Raw genomic sequence first — 22,136 nt, forward strand, 5'->3', positions numbered from 1 at the left:
TGGGATTCTCCAAGCAAGAATACTGGAGTGGGTTGGCATTTCCTTCTCCAGGGGATCTTCCCGACCCAGGGATCGAACCCGAGTCTCCTGCACTGCAGGCAGACATTTTACCCTCTTAGCCATTTAGATATATATACTACCTAAAATAATGGTATACTTTAGATGTTCAGTAAAAACTAACAAGAATCTATTGTTTAAAGCAAAAATTGAAAGATACATTTCTTGTCAGTGTAGTTTTTTTGACCTTCATTGTGCTGATAAGTGAATAAACAAACCTGTTAATTTCAAAGCTATAAGCAATTGTAGATAAGTTTTACCTGCAGCAGCTTCTGTTGTGTGCCACCCTGTAAAGAAGAGGGTAGAGTCAGTCTGTTGCCTGGGGCAGGGAGGAAGAGTGTGGTGGAGGTTTAGTCTCTAAGTCATGCCAAACTCTTTCAGTCCTATGGACTGTGACCTGCTAGTCTTCTCTCCACATGGAATTTCCCAGGCAGGAACACTGGAGTGGGTTGCCACACCCTCCTCCAGGTGGTCCTCCTGACCCAGGAATCGAACCCACGTCTCTTGCAGTGCAGGCACTCTCCTACATTGTAGGTAGATTCTTTTACCACTGAGCCACCAGAGGTCTGAGTGGATACCAGCACCAAGAATGGCGGGACATGACAGAGCATTTAGGCTTCAGGATGGCACTCCTCCTTCTGTATTAGCTGTGATCCCTAATAATTTATAAATTCAAATGGCAATAAGTATACCAGAAATCAAAATTCTGTCCCCAGATAAGGCTGACAGGAACTAGGCATGAGAGTTGGAATTTCAACTTCCTCTCTTAGGTTCAGGATTGGATGCTGGGCCACTTGATAGAAAGACTATTAAATAAACAATTAAAATGGTGTAGTGGAGCTTAACAGTGATGCACAGAAGAATTGTAAGAGAGAGATTGCGATGCCATACTTGTGTGGATGCCCCAGAAAAGAACAGCAAGCTGGAAGGAAAGCCTGAGAAGGAGCAGTTGGTCATAATGTTGGAGTAGCCCAAGGTGCAATCCTTGTTCTTGATTTCTTTTCGATCTTAAAACTGACTTTTTGTTCATCTCATCCAGTTACAGGGTTTTCAATACCATCTCTTAGGGCAATGACTCCCAAAATATATCTCCAGTTCAGATCTTTCTCCTAGACTTGAGATCCAACTGCCTCCTTGACACCTCCATTTGAATATGTAACAGATATCTTCAACTTAATAGGTCCCAAAGCAAAGTTGAATTCCTACCACTGTCTGCCAGCCCTGCCTCAGCAACCTATGCTATTCCTATAGTCTCCTCACTCTCAGTTGATGACACACCATCCTTCCTGTTACTGAGACCAAAATCTTGGAGTCATTCTGATTCTCCTTTCTCACTCCACATCCAGTCTGTCAAGAAATTCTTATTGTAAGTGTCTCTGAAATACACTCACGTTCTAACAGGTTCTCACTACCACTGTGGCTCCAGGCCATCATCATCTTGTACCAGGTATCAGTGCATTGCCTTCAGAATTGTTCTGGTGTTTGTCCCATTTGGGCTTTCCTGGTGGCTTCCCTGGTAAGGAATCAGCTTGCAGTGTGGGAGACCCAGGTTCGATCCCTGGATCAGGAAGATCCCCTGGAGAAGGGAATGGCCTTTAGTTGCTAATTTGAAAGAATTGATCATAGGCTATTTTATTATGTCTGTGACACACATGAAATCTCAATATTATGAATAGCAAGGTTTGGCAAAGAAAATATTGTTCGACCTGGTTTGAGTTCTTCTCTGACTGAATTTTGTGATATTTGTGCATGAGATACCCAAGAAGAAGCTTTAAAAAGAAAATGTGTAAAGTGGCTGAAAAGTAACAGTATACCTAGGCTTAACAGCTATGATGATTCATTGAAACTTATTTTGCCATGAGGATTGTGAGTCTTGTTCTTAGCAACCTGAGGTGTGGTTGAGTTGGAATACGAGGACCACTGATCTGTAACTGGGCTTCAGGGCAGCACAAGGTATACTGACTGAATAAAGATGCATTCAAACACTTTTCTCTTCCTTGGCACAATTATTAAAGACATGTTTCAAATTCATAAGAATGCAGGAGAGGGTGTAGTTGCCTTTTTAACCTTCAAAGGAGAAATGAATTTTAATAGTTTAGTTTTTTATCAACATAAGTCAAATTCTGATGGTTAGAATCTTGACCGCAGGTAGAGGTTTAAAAGTCAAAAAAGATCAATGATTCTTGTCTAATAGAAGTTGATTTTAGGAAAATATGCTTACTGTATATTTGATAAACTATTCCATAAACTTCTGTCAGTTTCTTATGATTTGAGTTAGATAGCAATATAACCCATTAAGATCAAATAATAATGTCACTGTTTGTCAGAGGCCTTTTGTGACTTTCCTGTAGAGATTTCTTAGTCTGTAACTCAGTTTCATTTAGCAGTTACCTTAAAACCTATATTAATTTCCTTTTGAAATGTGAGGTCAGAATAAAATTCCCTCTAATAAGTCTGTTTTTTATTGAGCCTAATGTATATAGTTTTACTTTTAAAGGAGGCCTACTAAAATTAAAATGTAAGGATTTTTTAAAAACTACTCTTAAACTGAACTCTTAGGTGCCAATATAAACAAACATCTAAACAAAACAAAATTAATGACCTCATTGATCCCATGTGGTAGCATAGAAGCTATCTGAAATTCTACTGAGATGATGAACAAATGGAAACTAGACAAATATACATATTGATGCAGAAAAAGAGATTTTCATTTTAGCTGGAAACTTTCACTATTTCTAAATCTGAGGAACTCTCAAGGGAATTAGTTTCTGTCCGTTTTAGGAATCTATACTATAAATCAGGGACTCAACCTGGGATCCATAAATGGGCTCTAAGGAGATCCATGAACACCTTTTGCTTATAGGGTTTTATATTTATGGGCAGTTTCCTTGAAAGGGTTTCTTGATCATAGTTTTCACCAAATCCTCAAAGGAATCCATGATCCCTTCCCCTACCACCAACATGTAAGGACTATTGATTCTTATTCATATCTCTGTATCACTGTGATGGAGTATTGGAACCAAGTTCAATCTTGTGAGTAACAATGAACGTTCTCTAGTTTCTTAGATCTGCCATCTAGTCTAAGTTTGAAAGACTAAGCCAGATCCAGATCCGTGGTTGTTGATAATGCTAACAGTAGTGGATGCATGAAACCTTGTCTCTTTTTATGGCATGTTGATTTAGTTTATGTAACTGCATGTTATCTGTGACTATGCTCGGATATTCATTTAAGTGATCTATAATTGCTTAATTTTAAACACCTATCTTTTTTTTTTTTTTTTTCCTTTCATTCTGTGCGGTTACAAAGCAGTAAGCATAGCTGACCCTGCTGCTCTTGGCTTCATCATTTCTCCATGGTCTCTGCTGCTACTGCCATCTGGCAGTGTGTCATTTACAGATGAAAATATTTCCAATCAGGATCTTCGTGCATTCACTGCACCAGAGGTTCTTCAGAGTCAGTCACTCACTTCTCTCTCCGATGTTGAAAAGGTAACATTAAGTCTTTTTTTTTCTTTTTGGCTTGATTTTGTTTTGGTGGGTGTAAGAAAAATAGACACTGGGCTACCCTACTTCAACCCCCTGAAAAACACTCATTGAATTCTAAATAATCATGAAATCACTTATATATGGAATCTAAAAAATACAACACACTAGTGAATAAAACAAAAAGGAAACAGACTCACAGATACAGAGAATAAACTAGTGATTACCAGTGGGGAGAGGAAAGTGGGGAAGGATGAGAAAAGGGGAGAGGAATAAGAGGTACAAACTATTAGGTACAGAACAAGCTATAAGGGTATACCATACAACATAGGGAATATAGCCAAATATTTTATAGTAACTACAGATGGAGCATAGCCTTGAAAAACTGTGAATCACTGTATTGTACATCTATAACTTATATCATATGGTGTAGTATTATACTATAAGTGAAAGTCGCTCAGTTGTGTCTGACTCTTTGTGACCCCATGGACTATACAATCCATGGAATTCTCTAGACCAGGATACTGGAATGGGTAGCCTTCTCCAGGGGATCTTCCCAACTGAGGGATCAAACTCAGATCTCCCGTGTTGCAGGCAGATTCTTTACCAGTTGAGCCACCAGGGAAGCCCAAGAATACTGGAGTGGGCAGTCTCTCCCTTCTCCAGGGATCTTCCTGACCCAGGAATTGAACCGGGTTCTCCTGCATTGCAGGCGAGTTCTTTACCAGTTGAGCTACCAGGAAACCCCCTTGCTATTACAGTATGCTTCAGCTAAAAAACAAAATGACCGTGTATTCCAAGAAGTTCATATTTATTTTAAGAATTCAAAATAGTTTTATCAAAATGTATAGGTCTAAGAAAAAAAAAAACATAAAAAAGATGTGAGCCTTTATTAATTCAAGGTTTAAAATACTTATTAAAAGCCTGCTATGTATAAAACACTGTGCTTGTGAGGAAGATACAAAAATAACTAGAAGATAGATCCTGATCAATGTATATAGAACAATAAGGTAAATACAAATAAATGCTGTATAGAGGGATAGAGTTTAGAAGAGGAACAGTTTTCTGTTTAAAATGGTATGGCAGAGAAGGTTTTGTGTTGGCGTATGAAGAATGACTAGAATTTAGAAGTCCATCCTAAAGAAAATCAGTCCTGAATATTCTTTGGAAGGACTGATGCTGAAGCCGAAACTCCAATACTTTGGCCACCTGATGTGAGGAACTGACTCATTTGAAAAGACCCTGATTCTGGGAAAGATTGAAGGTGGGAGGAGAAGGGAACGACAGAGGATGAGATGGCTGGATGACATCACCAACTCAACGGACATGAGTTTGCGTAAACTCCAGGAGTTGGTGATGGAGAGGGAGGCCTGGAGAGCTGCAGTCCATGGGGTCGCAAAGAGTTGGACATGACTGAGTGACTAAACTGAGAATTTAGAAAATTGAAAACAGGTAGGAATGGGGATTCCACTCAGGGTTGCTGTGCTGTGCCGTGCTGAGAGTCGGAGATTGTGCCCTCTGATGGGGAGTGTTTGGTCAGACGGGTTAGGCTGGAGCATCCCCTACATGGAGGGCTATGGTTAAAGGGAGACAAGAGGTCAGAATGAAGAAGACAGTGAATACTAGAAACTTAAACTTTCTTCTGGGATATATCTTTAGGAGAGTGATGTGATTTGTTACCTCCAAGTTTGATGCAAGTGGATAAATGAGATGAAAAACTATGTAGGACTCTAACTAGGGCATTTTAATAATCGAGGGAAAGAACTAAAAATTGTATAAGGCCTTGGGCATATAAAGGTGGGGATAATGGGGTTATAGTGGAAACAAAGCTGAAAGAGTTTCACGGTTGATTTGATGAAACAATGAAGAAGGAAAAGTTTATGATAGGAATATCCAGTCTGAGGATAGCAGTGTCATTGATATTTGAAGATCTAATTTCATTGTCAAGGCTCTGAAAAGAGATTTTGAAATAAATATGTGTATTTTGTGTAGCAAGCTGTGATAATTTTTATTCGTTTTTGGCCATACCACGTGGCTTGTGAGATCATAGTTCCCTGACTAGGGATTGAACCAAGGCCCTTGGCAATGAAGGCACAGTGTCCAAACCACTGGAGCACCAGGGAATTCCCAAGCTGTGATAACATAGATAGGGAACTTTGGAGAATTCAGAATTGGCTATAGATATCATTTCTCATATATCAGTGCATGTAAATGCAAAAACTAACCTAATAATTTCCTAGTAGTAAAATTGTTAAATCAGAGTATGTGCATTTAAAACTTTGACATGTAGTTGACCCTTGAACAACTCTGATTTGAACTGCATGGACCCCCTCATGTGAATATTCTTCCCAATAGTGAATACTCCAGTACTACACGATCCTCAGTTGGTTGAATCTGCAGATGCAGAACCACTGATACAGAAAACCAAGCCTGCCTCTTCCACAGACTTTCTAATGTGAGAAAGATATCTTGATTTGAGCCACTGATTATATATCTGAAATAAGACTGACCAGAATTGGTAGAAAATCCAGTTTTATCTGCCTTTTATATTCCAAGAGCTGCTTAAGAATTTGGATGGTACATGCAAAGCAACCAGTGAATAGAAACCATAGCTATGAAGTGTAGGTAATGCTTAAGGCATTAACCCTAAGAAATTTCCCATTATGTGCAAGGAGGTATTTGCAAAGGCCTTTGTTTAATACACAGTATGTGCAGTGTTGGTAGTTTTATATCATGAAGGTGTTTATCCTGGTAGTGTTTTATTAAACTGGATGGCATATGTGTAGCTCTGTATATTTAAATAGTGTACGTTCATTCTGTATACTCTCTGATTCCTTCAATAATAAGATTTTTAAAGATAGAAGTTAACTGGAATATTGGAGATAGGCATGATGTGTGTGTAAATTATTTAACCCTTGAGATTTCTGAGTCTTAACTGAGCTTCAGGATATCTAAAAAGCAATGAAATGATGTACTAAGTTTTACGTGTCTGAGCACGTTAGGGGCAGCGTGTCCTTCAGACTGGGATATCAGTCTCTCAGGTGGGTCTGGTGACCTAAGGAAAACTAAGAATCTCTGCAGTAGAGTCACAGGTGTCTAAGTTTTAAAAACTGCTGCTGAATTATAAGTAAGTTTTCTCTAGTTAAGAAAAAATTTTGCACAAGTGTTTATGAATTCTTCCTGCAAGGTATTTAAAATCCACAATTGAAAAACTGCTTAATAGGTGCATGAGTGCTTTTCTGACTTGCTAAGGGCTTTCCCAGTTTGCCCTGCGATGTCAGAATACCCAGACAGTAAACTTCCCATGTATTTAGGTACAACTGTTAGATCCTGAGTTTGGGAAAGTGATTGAAGCCTCCCTATTACTAGGCTAGGTGTTCAGAATCAAGTGTTGGGGATGTGATAGGCGTTGTCCCATTCCTACAAAGTTGCCAACTATATTCTGACATCTTGAGAAAGAGGATGGTAAAGGCATTTCATAGTTTGCTGAGTTAAGGATATACCATTTTTAACTTGTTCTCAACAAATGCTTGCTATTGATAGTATATGAATTTTTTAAAAAATATGATACTTAAAGCCTAGCTTATGAATAATAATGAATACTTAGTAAGATCTTGACCCATGAAAATGTTTCCTTCATTCAATGAAACTTGTTTTGTAAACTGCTTATTCAGTTATATGAAAAAAAGTTTACCTTACCACGAGCTGTATAAATAGACACTTTGCATTTATTTGCCCTAAAATTTTACTTTTCCAGATAGCATGCCCCTTTATTTAAATAACTAGACAAGTTTATATAGGTCACACGAAGCTTTTTGATTCTCTGGTTTTCCCTTCAGTGAGTAATTGTTTACTTCCTGCTTGCTTGGCACATGGTTAATTTGGCAATTCTTTTGAAATCATTTTCTTAGGACTAGTCCATGGGATTTTCCAAGCAATAGTACTGGAGTGGATTGCCATTTCCTTCTCCAAAGCGGATCTTCCTGACCCAGGGATCGAACCCAGGTCTCCCACATTGTAGACAGATGCTTTACCATCTGAGCCACCAGGGAACGTTAGGACTAGAACCTGAATCAAATTCTCGTTTTGTTTTCTCTTCAAGATTATTGGACATGCACCAGGGATTCGAACTATATCCCTGGTGAACTAAAGGGATCTTAGGTTAAGTGTTTATTTTCACTAACTTACAATGTAAGTATCAGTAATTGTGGTTCCTACCAAACAGTAAAGAATCCACCTGCAATGCAGGGACGCAGGAGACCTAGGTTGGATCCCGGGGTTGGGAAAATCCCCTGGAGAAGGGAATAGCTGCCCACTTCAGTATTTTTGCCTGGAGAATTACATGGACAGAGGAGCCTGGCGGGCTACAGTCCATGGGGTTGCAAAGAGTCAGACACAAGTGAGCTACTCACACTTTCACCATATCTATACTTCTTAAAATCAAGAGTCATCTTTAGAAGGATAATATGAGGAAATAGCAGAAACCTCAAATGAACTTGTTTTAAAGACCAAATGCCTTTAACCACACTACATTATTCTACATTTATTCCACATTAATTCTTACTGATCCACCTTTTCTCCCCTCCATTTGTTCCCATTTATCTGTAAATTTGAATGTATAGTTATTACAGGCATTTGAAGAAACTCCAGGGCTGTCTAGTTCTAGAGTCCAACATTTAATGACAGAATTAAATTAAAAATTTAAATGCTAGGGTTGTAGATATATCATCTCGCACCCACTAGACTGACTGACCACTGTTAAGAGAACAAAAACTAGCACGTGTTGGTTGAGGATACAGAGAAGCTGGGACTTTCATTTACGTTTCTGGGACTGTAAATTGTATAGTCATTATGAAAAACAGCATGGCAGCTCCTCGAAAAAGTTAAAGGTAGAACTACTGTGTGATCCAGCATCTCCCTTTGGGTGTATGTCCAAAAGAACTCGAAGCAAGGTGTAACTGGCAGGTATGGCATAGAACAGTGGTTCTCACATTTTATCCTGCATCAGAATTACCAGAAGGACTTCATAAAACACAGACTGCAGGGCTTGCCTCCAGGATTTCTGATTCAGTAGGTCTGGGGCAGGGTCTGAGAACTTGCTTTTCTCCCACGTTCCCAGGGGATGCTGATGCTGCTGGTTGGGGAATAACTCTTTGAGAATGACTGGTATAGAGCTGAAAGCTAAATACGATTGTTAAATGCTTAGAACAGTCCCCAGCAGAGAGTAAGCATCCACTGAGTATTATCAGTTACTATTATGTGGTGTCCTAGGTCCTGGGATAAAATGATAGATAGAACAAAGTCGTTTCATTCACAGAGTTCATATTCCAGCCCATTATAACTATAAAGACAAAAAGCATATTTCTCTTTCCCATGGATTATATTGGATCTTTCAACTCTGCGTGTGTGTGTGTGTGTTTAAATGTCACATTTTCTTGTATCTTTATCTGACTCCTGCCTTTCCACAAGTCCACTTAATTGCCTAAATCTCTCAAGTCATCTTCCGAAGTCCAGCCATTCTGTCCTCTCCTCTTCAGCCCTATTGCCAGGGCTATGGTAGGGTCCCCATTTCCTTTCTCTTGAACTTTTATCTAATCTTCTAACTTATTTCTGCTTCTTGACTATTTGCCCAACTGCTGTCAGATTAACCCCTCTGATCATGTCTTTTTTTTTTTCCTTCAAAAACCTTCTGCTTTTTTAACCCAGTTAAGTACAGATTCCTTTGCAAAACCTAGGAAACCTCTCCAGAGTTTGATTCCAGCCATATTTCAACTCCTCTCTTTCATATGCAAAAGTTGTAGTCAGTGATTATTAAAGAGATTCTATGCTTTGTGGCTTCCCTCTTTTGTATAACAGTGCCCTTCCCCATTTCTGCAAACCCACATCCTAAGTACCAACCATTCTTTCAATGACCATCTCTTGAGGACTTAGATATTCAATCCTATATTAGGCCATAGGTTTACAGAGATATTGAATAAAAAATAGCCTTTGCCCTCAAAGGGCAAGTAGTAACGTAAGTATCAGTAATGGAGAGACAGACAAAAAGCAATTAATAATAACAATAATGAAAATACAAGGATAGTACGTCTGTAGGAAACATTAAGAGAACATGGAAAGGGGACACATACCCTGTATTCAAGGCTGAGCTTAAACTGGCCCTGCTTCAAATTTCTTCCCTAATCACAAGTAATCTTGTCTTTTTTGGATTTCGCTAAGAGTCGGACATGACTGAGCGACTTCACTTTCACTTTTCACTTTCATGCCTTGGAGAAGGCAATGGCAACCCACTCCAGTGTTCTTGCCTGGAGAATCCCAAGGACCGGGGAGCCTGGTGGGCTGCCATCTGTGGAGTCACACAGAGTCGGACACAACCGAAGTGACTTAGCAGCAGCAGCGGTACAAATTTACCACTTCTTTGTTTGATTCATACATATATATTCTCTCTCTCTCTCTCTCTACATATATATATATGTGATATATATATATGATATGTGTGTGTGTATATATATATATATATATATATATATATATATCTCATATTTGGATACTTATTAAGCAGGAGTCTCCAGAGAAACCAGATCAGTAGGGTGTGTGTGTGTAAAGAGAGACTTATTAGCTCATGTGATCATGGATACTGACAAGTCCCAAGATCTGTAAGATGAGCTGGCAAGCTGGGGACCAGGAGAGCAACACTGCAGTTCTGGTCTGAGAACCAGGAGAACCAAGGGTGTAGTTCCACTCTGCAGGCCAGAAGGCTCAGGGCCCAGGAAGAGTTGATATTTTGGATCGTGTCCAAAGGCAATAAAAAGCTGATGTCCTAGTTTGAAGGCAGTCAGGCAGAAAGAATTCTTTCTTACCTGGGGGTGAGTAAACCATTTTGTTCTATACAGGCCTTCCAATGATTGGATGAGGACAACCCGTATTGGGGAGAGCAATCTGTCTTGCCCACTTTACCTATTTAAATGGCGCTTTCATCCAAAATGCTCTCCCAGAAATACCCAGAATAGGGTTTGATCAAATATCTAGGCATCCAGTCAAATTGACACATAAAATTAACCATTATAGTGTGTGTGTGTGTGTGTGTATATATATATATATATATGATCAGCAAATGTATTAAGTTTATAATCTATTTTTTAAATGTTATTAATCTTATATAGTCTTATATGTTATTAAAGTAATTCAATTCACATACTGACAAGTAAATATAATAAAGGACCTTAAAGTACTACCAGTATCTCAAAGAACCACAAATCAGAGTTAATATATTAAGAGACATATATTTGAGTATGCAGTTCATCATTTTTGCTAAAGGTATGAAAAATGTTTTTCACGTATGAGGCTCTTTGAAAAGGTGTTCCCATATGAGGTTCCTTGAATTCTAAACAGAAATGTGATACAAATAGTCTGCAACATGTTGCCTTGAACTTCATGCACATTTAATTGAATTCACCAGGCATGTATTGAATATCTACTATGTACAAGTTGTGTCAGTTGCTAAGAGGGATATTAAGATGTATAAAAAACGAGGCTCCCTCAAGGAGGACAAACAAGCAAGCATCCTAACTATGTTGCAGGTAGTATTAGTTAACTGTTTCGTTAGAGATATAAATGAAATGAAGACTGTATTATATAAGAGAGAATGCTTTATACTGTTGGAGAAGATTTATATAACATTTGTAATAGATAACAGCATCTTTGGGCTATCAATAATGGGTAGAACTTTTATTGACAGATGAAGAAAGAAATTCTTGGTAGGAGGAACTTTCAAAAAAAGCTGGGAAAGAGAAAGATTGATTTGCCAGCAGAGAATTATCTTTTAGTTTTGAAGTGTCTAGGTGTGATAGAGAAAGGAGGGATAAGAGAAGGAAGACTGAAAAATCTGTTTGGAAAATGGAGATGGAGGCAAGTCAGAGTGAGCCTTGTGTATCATAAAGAATTCGGAATTTTGAACATTAGGAGCCATGAAAATATTTAAAAAGAGGAACGAACTTTTTCTAATCTGTAATTTAAATGCTGTGAGATTCTAAGGATATCCAGTTTTATATGGATTTATCTCGTGTATATCTAAAGAGGTTTGAGACAGTTTGTATAATTAAAAATAGAGAGGAGAAAATGACAGCAAAATGGGAAAAAAGGAAAGACACTGAAGATGATATTGCAGTAAGATGGCTGCAAACAAAATGTTTGTGGTAAGATTATTCAGTACTGAGAGAGCCTGCTGAAAGTTTAGCTTTGAATCTCTTAACAGGAGAGCTGGAAAATGATTACTTAGAAGGATTAACTGTCCATTCTTTAGGTTGATAATCTTGCTTCCTGTTTCAGCAGGGGAAAAAAAGTAGAAGTAATCAGGAGACTTCTCCCAAGATCCCATGACCAGATTACCCACATAAATTTTCGTATTCTTTGCTTCCCTGCTTCCTAAGAACTGTCTGTGCTCCTCTGGAAGCCAACTCCTTCATCTGTGCATTAGCCTCCACTTCCTCCTGCTTACTCATCAGTGCTCTCCCAGCTGTCTCCTCTCTCCTGCAATTCCAGTTTTCCCTGTTCTATCCACATATCAGCATAAAAATATGTTGTCATTTTTCCAATCTTTAAGAAGCAACAGACAATGAAAAAGGAACCTTTTCTGATCCAGCTTTTTTTTCCATGTGCTACTACCCCATCCATTCTTGGTAAGAAAAGTGCTAATCAAACTGTAACGAGATTTTTTTTCTCTTTTCAGTTCAGCAAACAGCTTCATAACACATTCTATGGATAAGGCTTGTGGAAAGGAAGTCTCATATGTTGCTGTAGAAATGCAAAAGGATAAAACGTTGTGGGGGGAAATCAGACAAAAATGTATCAAAACTACAGATGATTTGCTCTTTTATTCATGATGTAAGAGAGTCAATTTAAGAGGAATATTTGCATGTACAAAATGACATATCCAAAATTGTTTGCTAAAACTTTATTTATGATAGCAAAAGTTTAGGAAATTTCTAATTGCTGATTAGTGATAGATCAGTTAAGTAAACAATACAGTGACCACAAAATATAGTTCTATGCAGCAGTGAAAAGAGTTAAGAGATTCAAAGCTAAAGAGACTCAATGCCATCTCTAAACATTCATAACCTGTCTTGTTAAATTAAAACTGCAAGGTGTCGAGTAATTTTTTTAAAATTTCTGACCTTTTGTAAAAGAAATGGAAAGTCAGACTGTTTATTCATATTCTCTTGAGTTTGCATAAAGAAACTTTAAATAAGAAATGGAGGAGAATGGATACATGTAAGGTATGGCTGAGTTCCTTAGCTGTTCACATGAAACCATCACAGCATGTTAATTGGTTAACCTCAATACAAAATAAAAAGTTTAGAGTTAAAAAAAAAAAAGGACTGATAAAAATGATTACTCATAGCAGACAGACTGAGGAGTTGGAAAATGAAATCTGTTCTGATCATTTCCAGTCTTTTCTGTTTTAAGCTCTCACATACATTTTTAATTTAAATTTATTTATTTTTAATTGGAGGATAATTGCTTTACAATACTATGTTGGTTTCTGCCATACATTAGCATGAATCAGCCATAGGTCCCCTTTCTCTTGAACCTCCCTCCCACCTCCTACCCCATCCCACCCCTAGAGGTTGTCACAGAGCACCAGATTTGAGCTCCCTGCGTCATACAGCAAATTCCCACTAACTCTCTGTTTTACATATGGTAATGTAAGCTCTCACATTCTTTTATGCAAAATATGAAATGATGGTTTTCTCAAATCATGTGTTACATATTCTTGGGAGCAAAAAGTGATGAATATATAGTACTTGCTAGATTAACTTTTTACCATAAAATGATTTTTTTAAAAAATTCTATTCCTAGATCCATATTTATTCTCTCGGAATGACATTGTATTGGGGAGCTGATCATGAAGTACCTCAGAGCCAAGTGAGTCAAGCCATCACATTTGTACAATATTATACTTTTTAAGAAGCTTTTCTGTATATTTCTACAGTGTGTTGTCAGGCACACCAGCATTTCTATACTGGTTGTTCACGTTAATAATGTCTTCTCTCAGAATGAAATAATAAAGTACTAAAGAAATTATTTTTCTGAGAATGTTCTTAGAAATACAGACATCGTTAGAGGATGGTATGGCAACCCACTTCAGTTTTCTTGCCTGGAGAATCCGCATGGACAGTGGAGCATGGCGGGCTACAGTCCATGGGGTTGGACACAACTGAGTGACTAAGCACAAATACACAGCTGTGTTTCAACAACTCAGTGAAATATAGTAGCCTTTTCAAAATTAGAGCAAGAGAAATAGGAGTCCCCTTCATTTCTTCTAATTTAATGACTGATAGAAGGGAATTGTCAATGTCTTTGATGATTCATACTTGAATAGAAAGTGATAGCCTTTTCTGATACAAAAACCATAGGAATAGTAGTAGCTCTAACTACATATCAGAACTTCAACATCATACCTCACAACCCCTGCAGCAGCAGACACAGATAGTAAAGTAATACTTTCTGGGGTGTTAGGCACTGATGACCATTGGGCTGCTTCTGGTCTTTATTTTCTAAGATAACTGATTTCCTGAAGACACAATACATAGTAGTAAATGTAATTGAAATTTTTTAAATAGCTATATTTCATCAAAGATATGGGCATATAGAATTGTTTTATTTTAGGCATTTAGAACTCAAAACAAAAATAACTAGGTGTGTCTTGTTATAATCAAATTAAGAAGCAGTAAGTATTTTAGGCTTTTATTCTAAAATTCAGACCTCTTAAGGTCCATGAAAGATGAATGCTAGTCTTCAACTTCTTTTGGTTTTCATTTTACATCATGAAAAATACTGTGTATTTACTTTCTCTCATTTCAATTCTATAAATATAAATAAGAAAGCTAAATTATTACTGGAAATAATAGTGTCATATTTTATGCAACCTAACTTACATGTAAAATGTGATCATATCCTATAATTTAACACTTTCTGTCTCTGGTAACTGAAAATAAAGTCAGTATTTATCATGTGTAAATTGGAAGGGAAGTATATATAAACTTTTACCTCTATTTTACTATCAGATATAATTAATTGTTTTGGAGAAATATTTAATGTTAATTCAAAAGTATTTATTAAGCACATACTTTATGACAGACACTATCCCAGACACCAGGAAAATAATGTCCCATGCCTGTGGAGTCCTGTCATGGGTATGGACAACCAAATAACCAGTTACAATGCAATGTGATAAATGCTGTGTTAAGGGGAATGAAATTGCCTGCAGTGCAGGAGACCCAAGTTCCATCCCTGATTTGGGGCGATCCCCTGGAGAAGAGAATGGCTACCCACTCCAGTATTCTTGTCTGGAGAATCCCATGGACAGAGGAGCCTGGCGGGCTACAGTTCATGGGGTCACAAAAAGTCGGACACGACTGAGCAACTGACACGCACACGTGGAAAACCAGATGTGAAGCCTCTAACTAGACTTGGAGGGCTAGGATAGGTTTATTAAAGGAAGTTGTTGCTAAGCTGAGCTCTAAAGGGTGATGTATAATATCCATAATGGATGAGAAGTAGAAAGAAAGGGTTACAGGGAAAGCATATGTTAAAACCAAAGCAGATGTACTATTTCAGACTCCAGTCAGCAATGCTCTTCTCACCACTACTTCGTATTATCAGTGTTTTTATTTTTAACCATGCTACTGAGTGTGCAGTGACTTATCTTTATGGTTTTATGTTGCATTTCTTGGTATGGTCTTCGGACATTTAGATATAATAGTCTATAAATTATGTCAAGTAATTTTTAAAAATTTTCACATTCCGGCTTCTGTTTCACCAGCAAAATGAGAACTTATATTAAAATGACCTTGAGTCATTGCAATATTTGAAATCTCTTCTAGGTTATCATGAGAGTATAAAATTATATTTATTATTACTTTTTATGAAATATTAGGAAATTGTTTATTCCTCCCCAAATAGTGTGTGCATATGTGTTTGTGGGTTTTCCCATGGGGCTCAGTGATAAAGAATCTGCCTGCTGAGTTAGGAGAGGCTAGTTCGGTCCCTGGGTCGGAAAGATCCCCTGGAGGAGGAAACGGCAACCACTCCAATATTCTTGCCTGGAAAATCCCGTGGACAGAGGAGCCTAGTAGGCCGCAGTCCAAAGGATCACAGAGTCAGACATGACTGAGCCACTGAGCACACACGTGTTTGTATGTGGATGTGTGTGTGTGTGAAGTGAAACATGTATGAAGTGAAATGTTTATATATATGTATAAGCGAAGTGAAAGTGAAGTTGCCCAGTTGTGTCTGACTCTTCGCGACCCCATGGACTGTAGTCTACCAGGCTCCTCCATCCGTGGAATTTTCCAGGAAAGAGTACTGGAGTGGGTTGCCATTTCCTTCTCCAGAGGATTGTCCCAATCCAGGGATCAAACTTGGGTCTCCCACATTGTAGGCAGACACTTTACCATCTGAGCCACCAGGGAAGCCCATATATATGTACATAAGCAGTTTGTATATGTGTATACATGTATATGCATATATATAAACTGCTTACCAAAACTCTTGGTTAATCAAAACATTCCATTTCTTAAGCATACAAAAAACCCCAGGTTTTTTTTTTTAGAATAACTCCTATTCTTAGGAGATATATGTTAACCATCCTCCACTAATACAATTTTTATGTTATAAAAAAGGTAAAATGCAGTCAAACATTTATGCTACTACATAAGGAATTCACTTCCTCCAAGTATTTGAAGTATATTAATTTGGTACGGTTCCTGTGACTCTAGAAATGGTTTGTCTCCCATTCGTTCGATTTACCCTCACTGATCAACATGACCTTTTCTTTCTTTGTCTTCAGCCTATCAAGCTTGGAGACCATCTCAACAGTATACTACTTGGAATGTGCGAGGATGTGATTTATGCACGGGTTTCTGTTCGGACTGTCCTAGATGCTTGCAGTGCCCACATTAGGAATAGCAATTGTGCACCTTCATTTTCCTACGTGAAGCAGTTGGTAAAACTGGTTCTGGGAAATCTTTCTGGGGTAAGCCACAGTTCCAACTGGTACATATAGTCAGTCATACTTTAGTAGCATTTCACAAGATTTTCTTTAAATATGGATAGTGTTTCTCCATGAAGACTAGGAACAGAAGACTGAATTTCTTTCAAACGTTAGTTGTTTATTTGAAACAGTACTTAAAATAGAAGCCCACGGCAATAATTTAGTCTTCTAGATTTTATGAGAATTTGTCCTTTTTAATTTTTTTAAATAAAAAAATTTTTTTAATTGGAGGATAATTGCTTTACAATGTTGTATTGATTTCTGTAGTACAACAGCACAAATCAGTCATAACTATATATGTATTTATATAGTTATAGGGAGGGAATATATATGTATTCCCTCTCTCTTGAGCCTCCCTCGCACACACACCACTAACCTAGCCCACCCCTCTAATTCATCACAGAGCACTAGGCTGGGTTCCCTGTGTTAAGTAACTATAATACCAGCTATCTGTTTTATACATGGTGCTGTAGATCATGCCAGTGCTCTTTCTCAATTGATCCCACCCTGTCCTTCCCCTGTGGTGTCCGTAAATCCGTTCTCTATGTCTGCGCCTTTATTCCTGTCCCGCAAATAGTTTCATCAGTACCATTTTTCTAGATTCTGTATATGTATGTTAATATACAGTATTTGTTTTTCTCTTTCTGTCTTTCTCCACTCTCTATTACACGCTATAGGTTCATCCACCCTAGTTCAACTGATTCACGTTTGTTCCTTTTTATGGCACATTGTATAATGTGCCGTAACTTCTTTAAGCATTCATCTGTTGATGGACATCTAATTTGCTTCCATGTTCTGGTTATTGTGAATAGTACTGCAGTGAACACTAGGGTACATGTGTCTTTTTGAACAGTCTTTTTTTAGAACTTTATTCTAGCAAGTAGTGCAGAATCACAGCATGTTATGTCTTCTTGCCTCTTTTCTTTCTGTTTTTCCTATGGAGCTTTCAGTAAGTGAGTCTGTCTATTGTGAAAGCCATATGGACATGCAGCATGGGTTTTAGAGTCATTGACATGCATTTTCAATTGCTTTAGACCTCTTTCTTGCCCACTTAGTCTGGACCTCTTAAGTATTTCTACACCTTCCCCACCTTATTTGGACATTGGCTTCTGGTGTGTGAGGGGGAAACAGGCTTGCATTCCTACCAGATTAGTCCAAAACTGGGACTACCTTTATTTTCTTGCTTCTCTTAGATATGAAGAATCCCAAGACTAACAGTCTGTATATCTAATAATCCCTCCACTGTATTTTCTTAAGCTGTATTCTATCCTATTTGCCATAGATTGGCCATCCTTTGTTGTTGTTTTTTAAGGAAATTCTTTTCTGTCTCTTTTTAAAATAATTTTTGCTTATTTATATATTTATTTTTGGCTGTGATGGCTCTTTGTTGCTGTGAAGGCTTTTCTCTGGTTGTGGCAAGCAGCAGCTACTCTCTAATTGTGGCGCACGGGCTTCTCATTGCGACGGCTTTCCTTGCTGCTGAGCGCGGGCTCTAGGACACGTCGGTTTCAGTAGCTGTGGCTCAGGGGCTCAGTTGTTGCAGCTCCCGGGCTCTCAAGTGCTGGCTCAGTAGCTGTGGCTCAGGGATTTAGTTGTTCCACGGCATGTGGATCAGGGATCAAACCCATGTCCCCTGCATTGTCAGATGGCTTCTTGACCACTGGGCCATCAGGGAAGCCTTCTTTTGGTTTTTGGTGTTTGGTCTAGATTTGGCCTTCATCTGCTCTTGCCCCTTACGTTATGGTTCCCTGAGTTCCTCTCTTTTATGTGACTTTGGATAGACTCGTCACTGTCATGCAGTGTTCTTGCTGGCTTCCTCTTAATTTCTCATCCCTAGGGGTTTAGTTCTGCTAACCTTAACTAAGATGTTGTATGGCTGGTGAGGATATATCCAAATTCCACATGCTTTGCCAGTTGATAGGTTCATAAAGTCTTCTAGGCAAATGGTTTATAAAGTAGACTCCAAGGATCCTTTGAGATACTGTAGTGAGAGGAATTGAGGTAGTAGAGGCTAAGTGAAGAGGGTTCTTGGCTGTGTATTTCCCCTTCTTGACTAGGGCTGATTTATTTGTTTGTATTTCTTGTGTGACTTTTTTTTTTTTTTTTTTGAAACATAAAGATACTAAAAACTTAGGAAAGCCCAGAGGTCCCCAGCCTTTTTGGCACCAGATTTTGTGGAAGACAGGTTTTTCCAGACTCAGGCAGTGGGGAGAGTGACGGTTTGGGGATGATTCAAGTGCACTGCATCTATTGTGCACTTTATTTCTATTATTATTGGATCAGCTCCACCTCAGATCATCAGGCATTAGATCCTAGAGGTTGGGGACCACCACTCCATTCAGACCAAACTATCCTTCATATTTTGAAATACATTTTTGTTTAGAAAAATTTCTCTATGTTCAAATAGAGTTGAGGGAAAACTCTTTAAGGAACGTTAAATGTATATTCACTGTAGAACTTCTCAGAGCCTTTAATATATCAGGTTGTATTGCTAACCCTCAGGAGGGAAAGGCACATAGGTGAAACATTTCCCAAACTTATTTGAGCCTTCTTTCACAGATCTTCTCATAATACTGATGTTCTTGTGAAAACTCCCTCTGAGGAATGATCTGTACTAACTCCTTCACTTTATAATTTACCCAGTTCATTTTTGCTTTGTTTTTTTTTTTTTTTAAAGCATTTTGAAGATTTTTTTTTTTTTTTTTTTTTTTTTTGGCTGTGCTGGGTCTTCGTTGCTATGCAGGCTTTTTTCTAGTTGGGGCCAGTAGGGGGCCACTCTTTGTTGCGCTGAGTGGGCTTCTCATTGGGGTGACTTCCTTTGTTCAGGAGCATAGGCTCTAGGCATGAAGGCTCAGTGGTTGTGACACGTGGACTTAGTTGCCCTGCAGCATGTGGGATCTGCCCGGACCAGGAACGGAACCCATGTCTCCTGTATTGATAGGCAGATTCCTATCCATTGGACCCCCAGGGGCATCCTATGTATTTCTTAAAGAAATTGAGACTCAAAAAGCTTATGTGACTTCCGTTTCCTATGAATCAGTCAGGAACTTAAGAGCTATCAGAGTTTGAGGGGAAAGGATACAAGTAATGACTGAGTTGAAAAAGAGCGCTTTAAACTAGATTCCAGAGACTGGATAAAAAGAAAGGGTAATCCAGGCAGAGGGAAGTAAACTTGGATCAGTGCCCTGAGATGGGAAAGAGCAGAACATTCAAGGAACAGCGATAAGTCTGACACAGGATGTGCTGTGGGACTTTTGAGTGGGAGAGAAGCATAGAAAGGTCAGTTGGAATCAGCAGGGAGAAAGCTCACCTTTCCAGAGGCAGATTTCAAAATAGAAATAATAACACTCCCCCATCCATTGTTCTTGAGAGTCTCCTGGATATCACTGGATAGATAACTCTCATAGCTACCATTTTTAAATGTTGAGTTTGTTTTGTGCTGAATGACTTATGTGGGTTTTTTTTTTCACATTTATTCACCAAAACAGCCCCGGGTTACAAGAGAGAATTTCATCTTCCTTTTAGAGAGAATGAAACTGAGGCTCAAATAGATAAGATAACTTGCCGTGCCACATACGTGGTAAATGACAGAGACACAATCGGAATCTGGATCTCTCTGACCCTGAAGCCCATGCTGTTAGCCAGCACGCCCCTCTGAGACTATCATTCTCCCCAGTAGCTGATAGAAAGACTTAGTCCTTCATCCAGTATGAAATTCACTACAAGTGTCCATAATCCTAATTCACTTAAAATTAATTAGCCTAGAGTAAAAGTCAGTAGGCCAGCTTACTTGTCAGCGTTCTTCCACTGATTTAATCTTATAACATGTTTGAATGCAGTTTCACTTACCTGTGAAATAGTAGTAACAGTGCATACCATCCACCCATATTAGTGAATAGTTGTAAAGATAATTATTTCAATATTGATGAGCTGCTTCAAGGTCCTTAGAAATTTGCTATTTCTCCCTTTATTGTAATGTGAAGTTAATATATACCACATGAGGTTTTTTTGATAGTTAAATAACATTAAGTATGTAAAGCACTTAAGGTGGTACCTGCCTTATAGTAATTGCTCAGTAAATGTCAACTGTTATTAATAGTAGTGTTCATGCAGGAATACCCAAAGATGATACAGGATATTGTCTCTTATGTTACTGATAATACAGTACAATATGAACTAATATATAATTGAAACAATACCATCATTTCAGAAATATTTCCATTTAAGTCTTCTTATAGGTAGGAAGCATAATGCCTTCAATATACTACCTTAAATGGATTTTTAATTCATATTTAAACAAGTTCCACTCATGGAGAAATATTAAAATGTATTGTATGTGTGTAAACAGATAAGTTTGTATGCTCTTGGTGCCAGAGTTAAGTAATTTTTCTTTACCATTCTCTCTTCTTACATTTATTTCTTGAAGTTTCTATTCTAATTGATCATCTGAATAAATTCATTAGTAGTCTTAACATTTCACCCTTTATAATGTGGAATTTGATCTAATTTGACATGTTTTATTTTAAATAGGTACCCTTAGTTGAAGTTACTAAAGTTTAAGACTACTTAAACATTTAGTTCTAAAAGAGTCTCAAAAGAGCATTGATTTAAATTGTTATCCCTCAATATATCCATTTAGTTTAAAGCGTATTTCAAATGTAACTTCTGGCAGGGAAAATCTAGAAAATTATTTTCAAAAATAATTTAAATCAGCACCCTCAATGCATAGTTACAATCAGGAGAAAGGTTTATTATACCAGAATTAATGTGGTTTTAAAATTTTAATCACACTTGAGAGATGAAAGTAGTTTGGGGAAAAAAGAATACTTCAAGCTTATTGCTTTGAAATGGAACTCCTTTTAACTAACTTTGTTCACTAGTTAGCAGCTTAGGCTTTGATAGATGTTTCTTGGCTTGTATTCCCTGAAGATGAATTGGCCAGAACTAAGCTACATAAATCTTATCCAAGGAATATATATTAACAGTATCATATGTGGAGTGTTTTTACTCAAATATTACGGCTTCCAAAAACTATCTAGTTGATGTCATTCTGTAGACATGAACAAAAGGGAGATTCTTTAGTCAAACTTGACTTTTGATTACCTGTGTACAGACGGATCAGCTTTCCCGTAGCAGTGAGCAAAAGCCTGATCGAAGCCAGGCTATCCGAGACCGATTGAGAGGAAAAGGATTACCAACAGGTAAGAGTGTGTTAACAGAAAATTTTTAGACCTTAAATTTGTTACTATTTCCTTTACAAAATCTTAGTTAACCTAGCTTGGAAATCTGGTAATTATGATCATAATCCTAAGTGTGCAAAGTGGAGGCACTGAACAGGTAGGAACACTGGATGTATTAATATATAAATCCTTGATCATTTTGCAGAAAATGTTAATACAGTCAGGACACCCACAGTATATCATTTCTTTCCCGATATTGTTGTTATAGCAATAATATCTTTATTTACTTTATCATGATATTTTATATTAAAAATACATTTTAAAGGATGATAAAACACAAATTTATGAACATAAATGTTACTAAA

General features: G+C 37.8%; 1 protein-coding gene across 21 annotated transcripts in view; it reads left to right on the forward strand.

The window, feature by feature from the left end:
• The window catches only part of PTPN13 (protein tyrosine phosphatase non-receptor type 13), a 226,989-nt gene that overhangs the window by 72,612 nt on the left and 132,241 nt on the right, over positions 1 to 22,136 (forward strand). For 11 of the 21 annotated variants that reach the window (XM_012180311.4, XM_012180313.4, XM_060417394.1 and 8 more), the window contains exons 3-6: positions 3,368 to 3,546; positions 13,396 to 13,461; positions 16,388 to 16,573; positions 21,705 to 21,792. In XM_012180311.4, the coding sequence (XP_012035701.2) occupies positions 3,368 to 3,546; positions 13,396 to 13,461; positions 16,388 to 16,573; positions 21,705 to 21,792 (519 nt within the window). Of the gene's footprint in view, positions 1 to 3,364; positions 3,547 to 13,395; positions 13,462 to 16,387; positions 16,574 to 21,704; positions 21,793 to 22,136 lie in introns of all 21 variants that reach the window. The other 10 variants (XM_012180310.4, XM_012180312.4, XM_042251610.2 and 7 more) reach the window with 1 other exon arrangement.

Source organism: Ovis aries, chromosome 6 (genome assembly GCF_016772045.2).
Source record: "Ovis aries strain OAR_USU_Benz2616 breed Rambouillet chromosome 6, ARS-UI_Ramb_v3.0, whole genome shotgun sequence".
In the NCBI taxonomy this organism is placed as follows: Eukaryota; Metazoa; Chordata; class Mammalia; order Artiodactyla; family Bovidae; genus Ovis; species Ovis aries.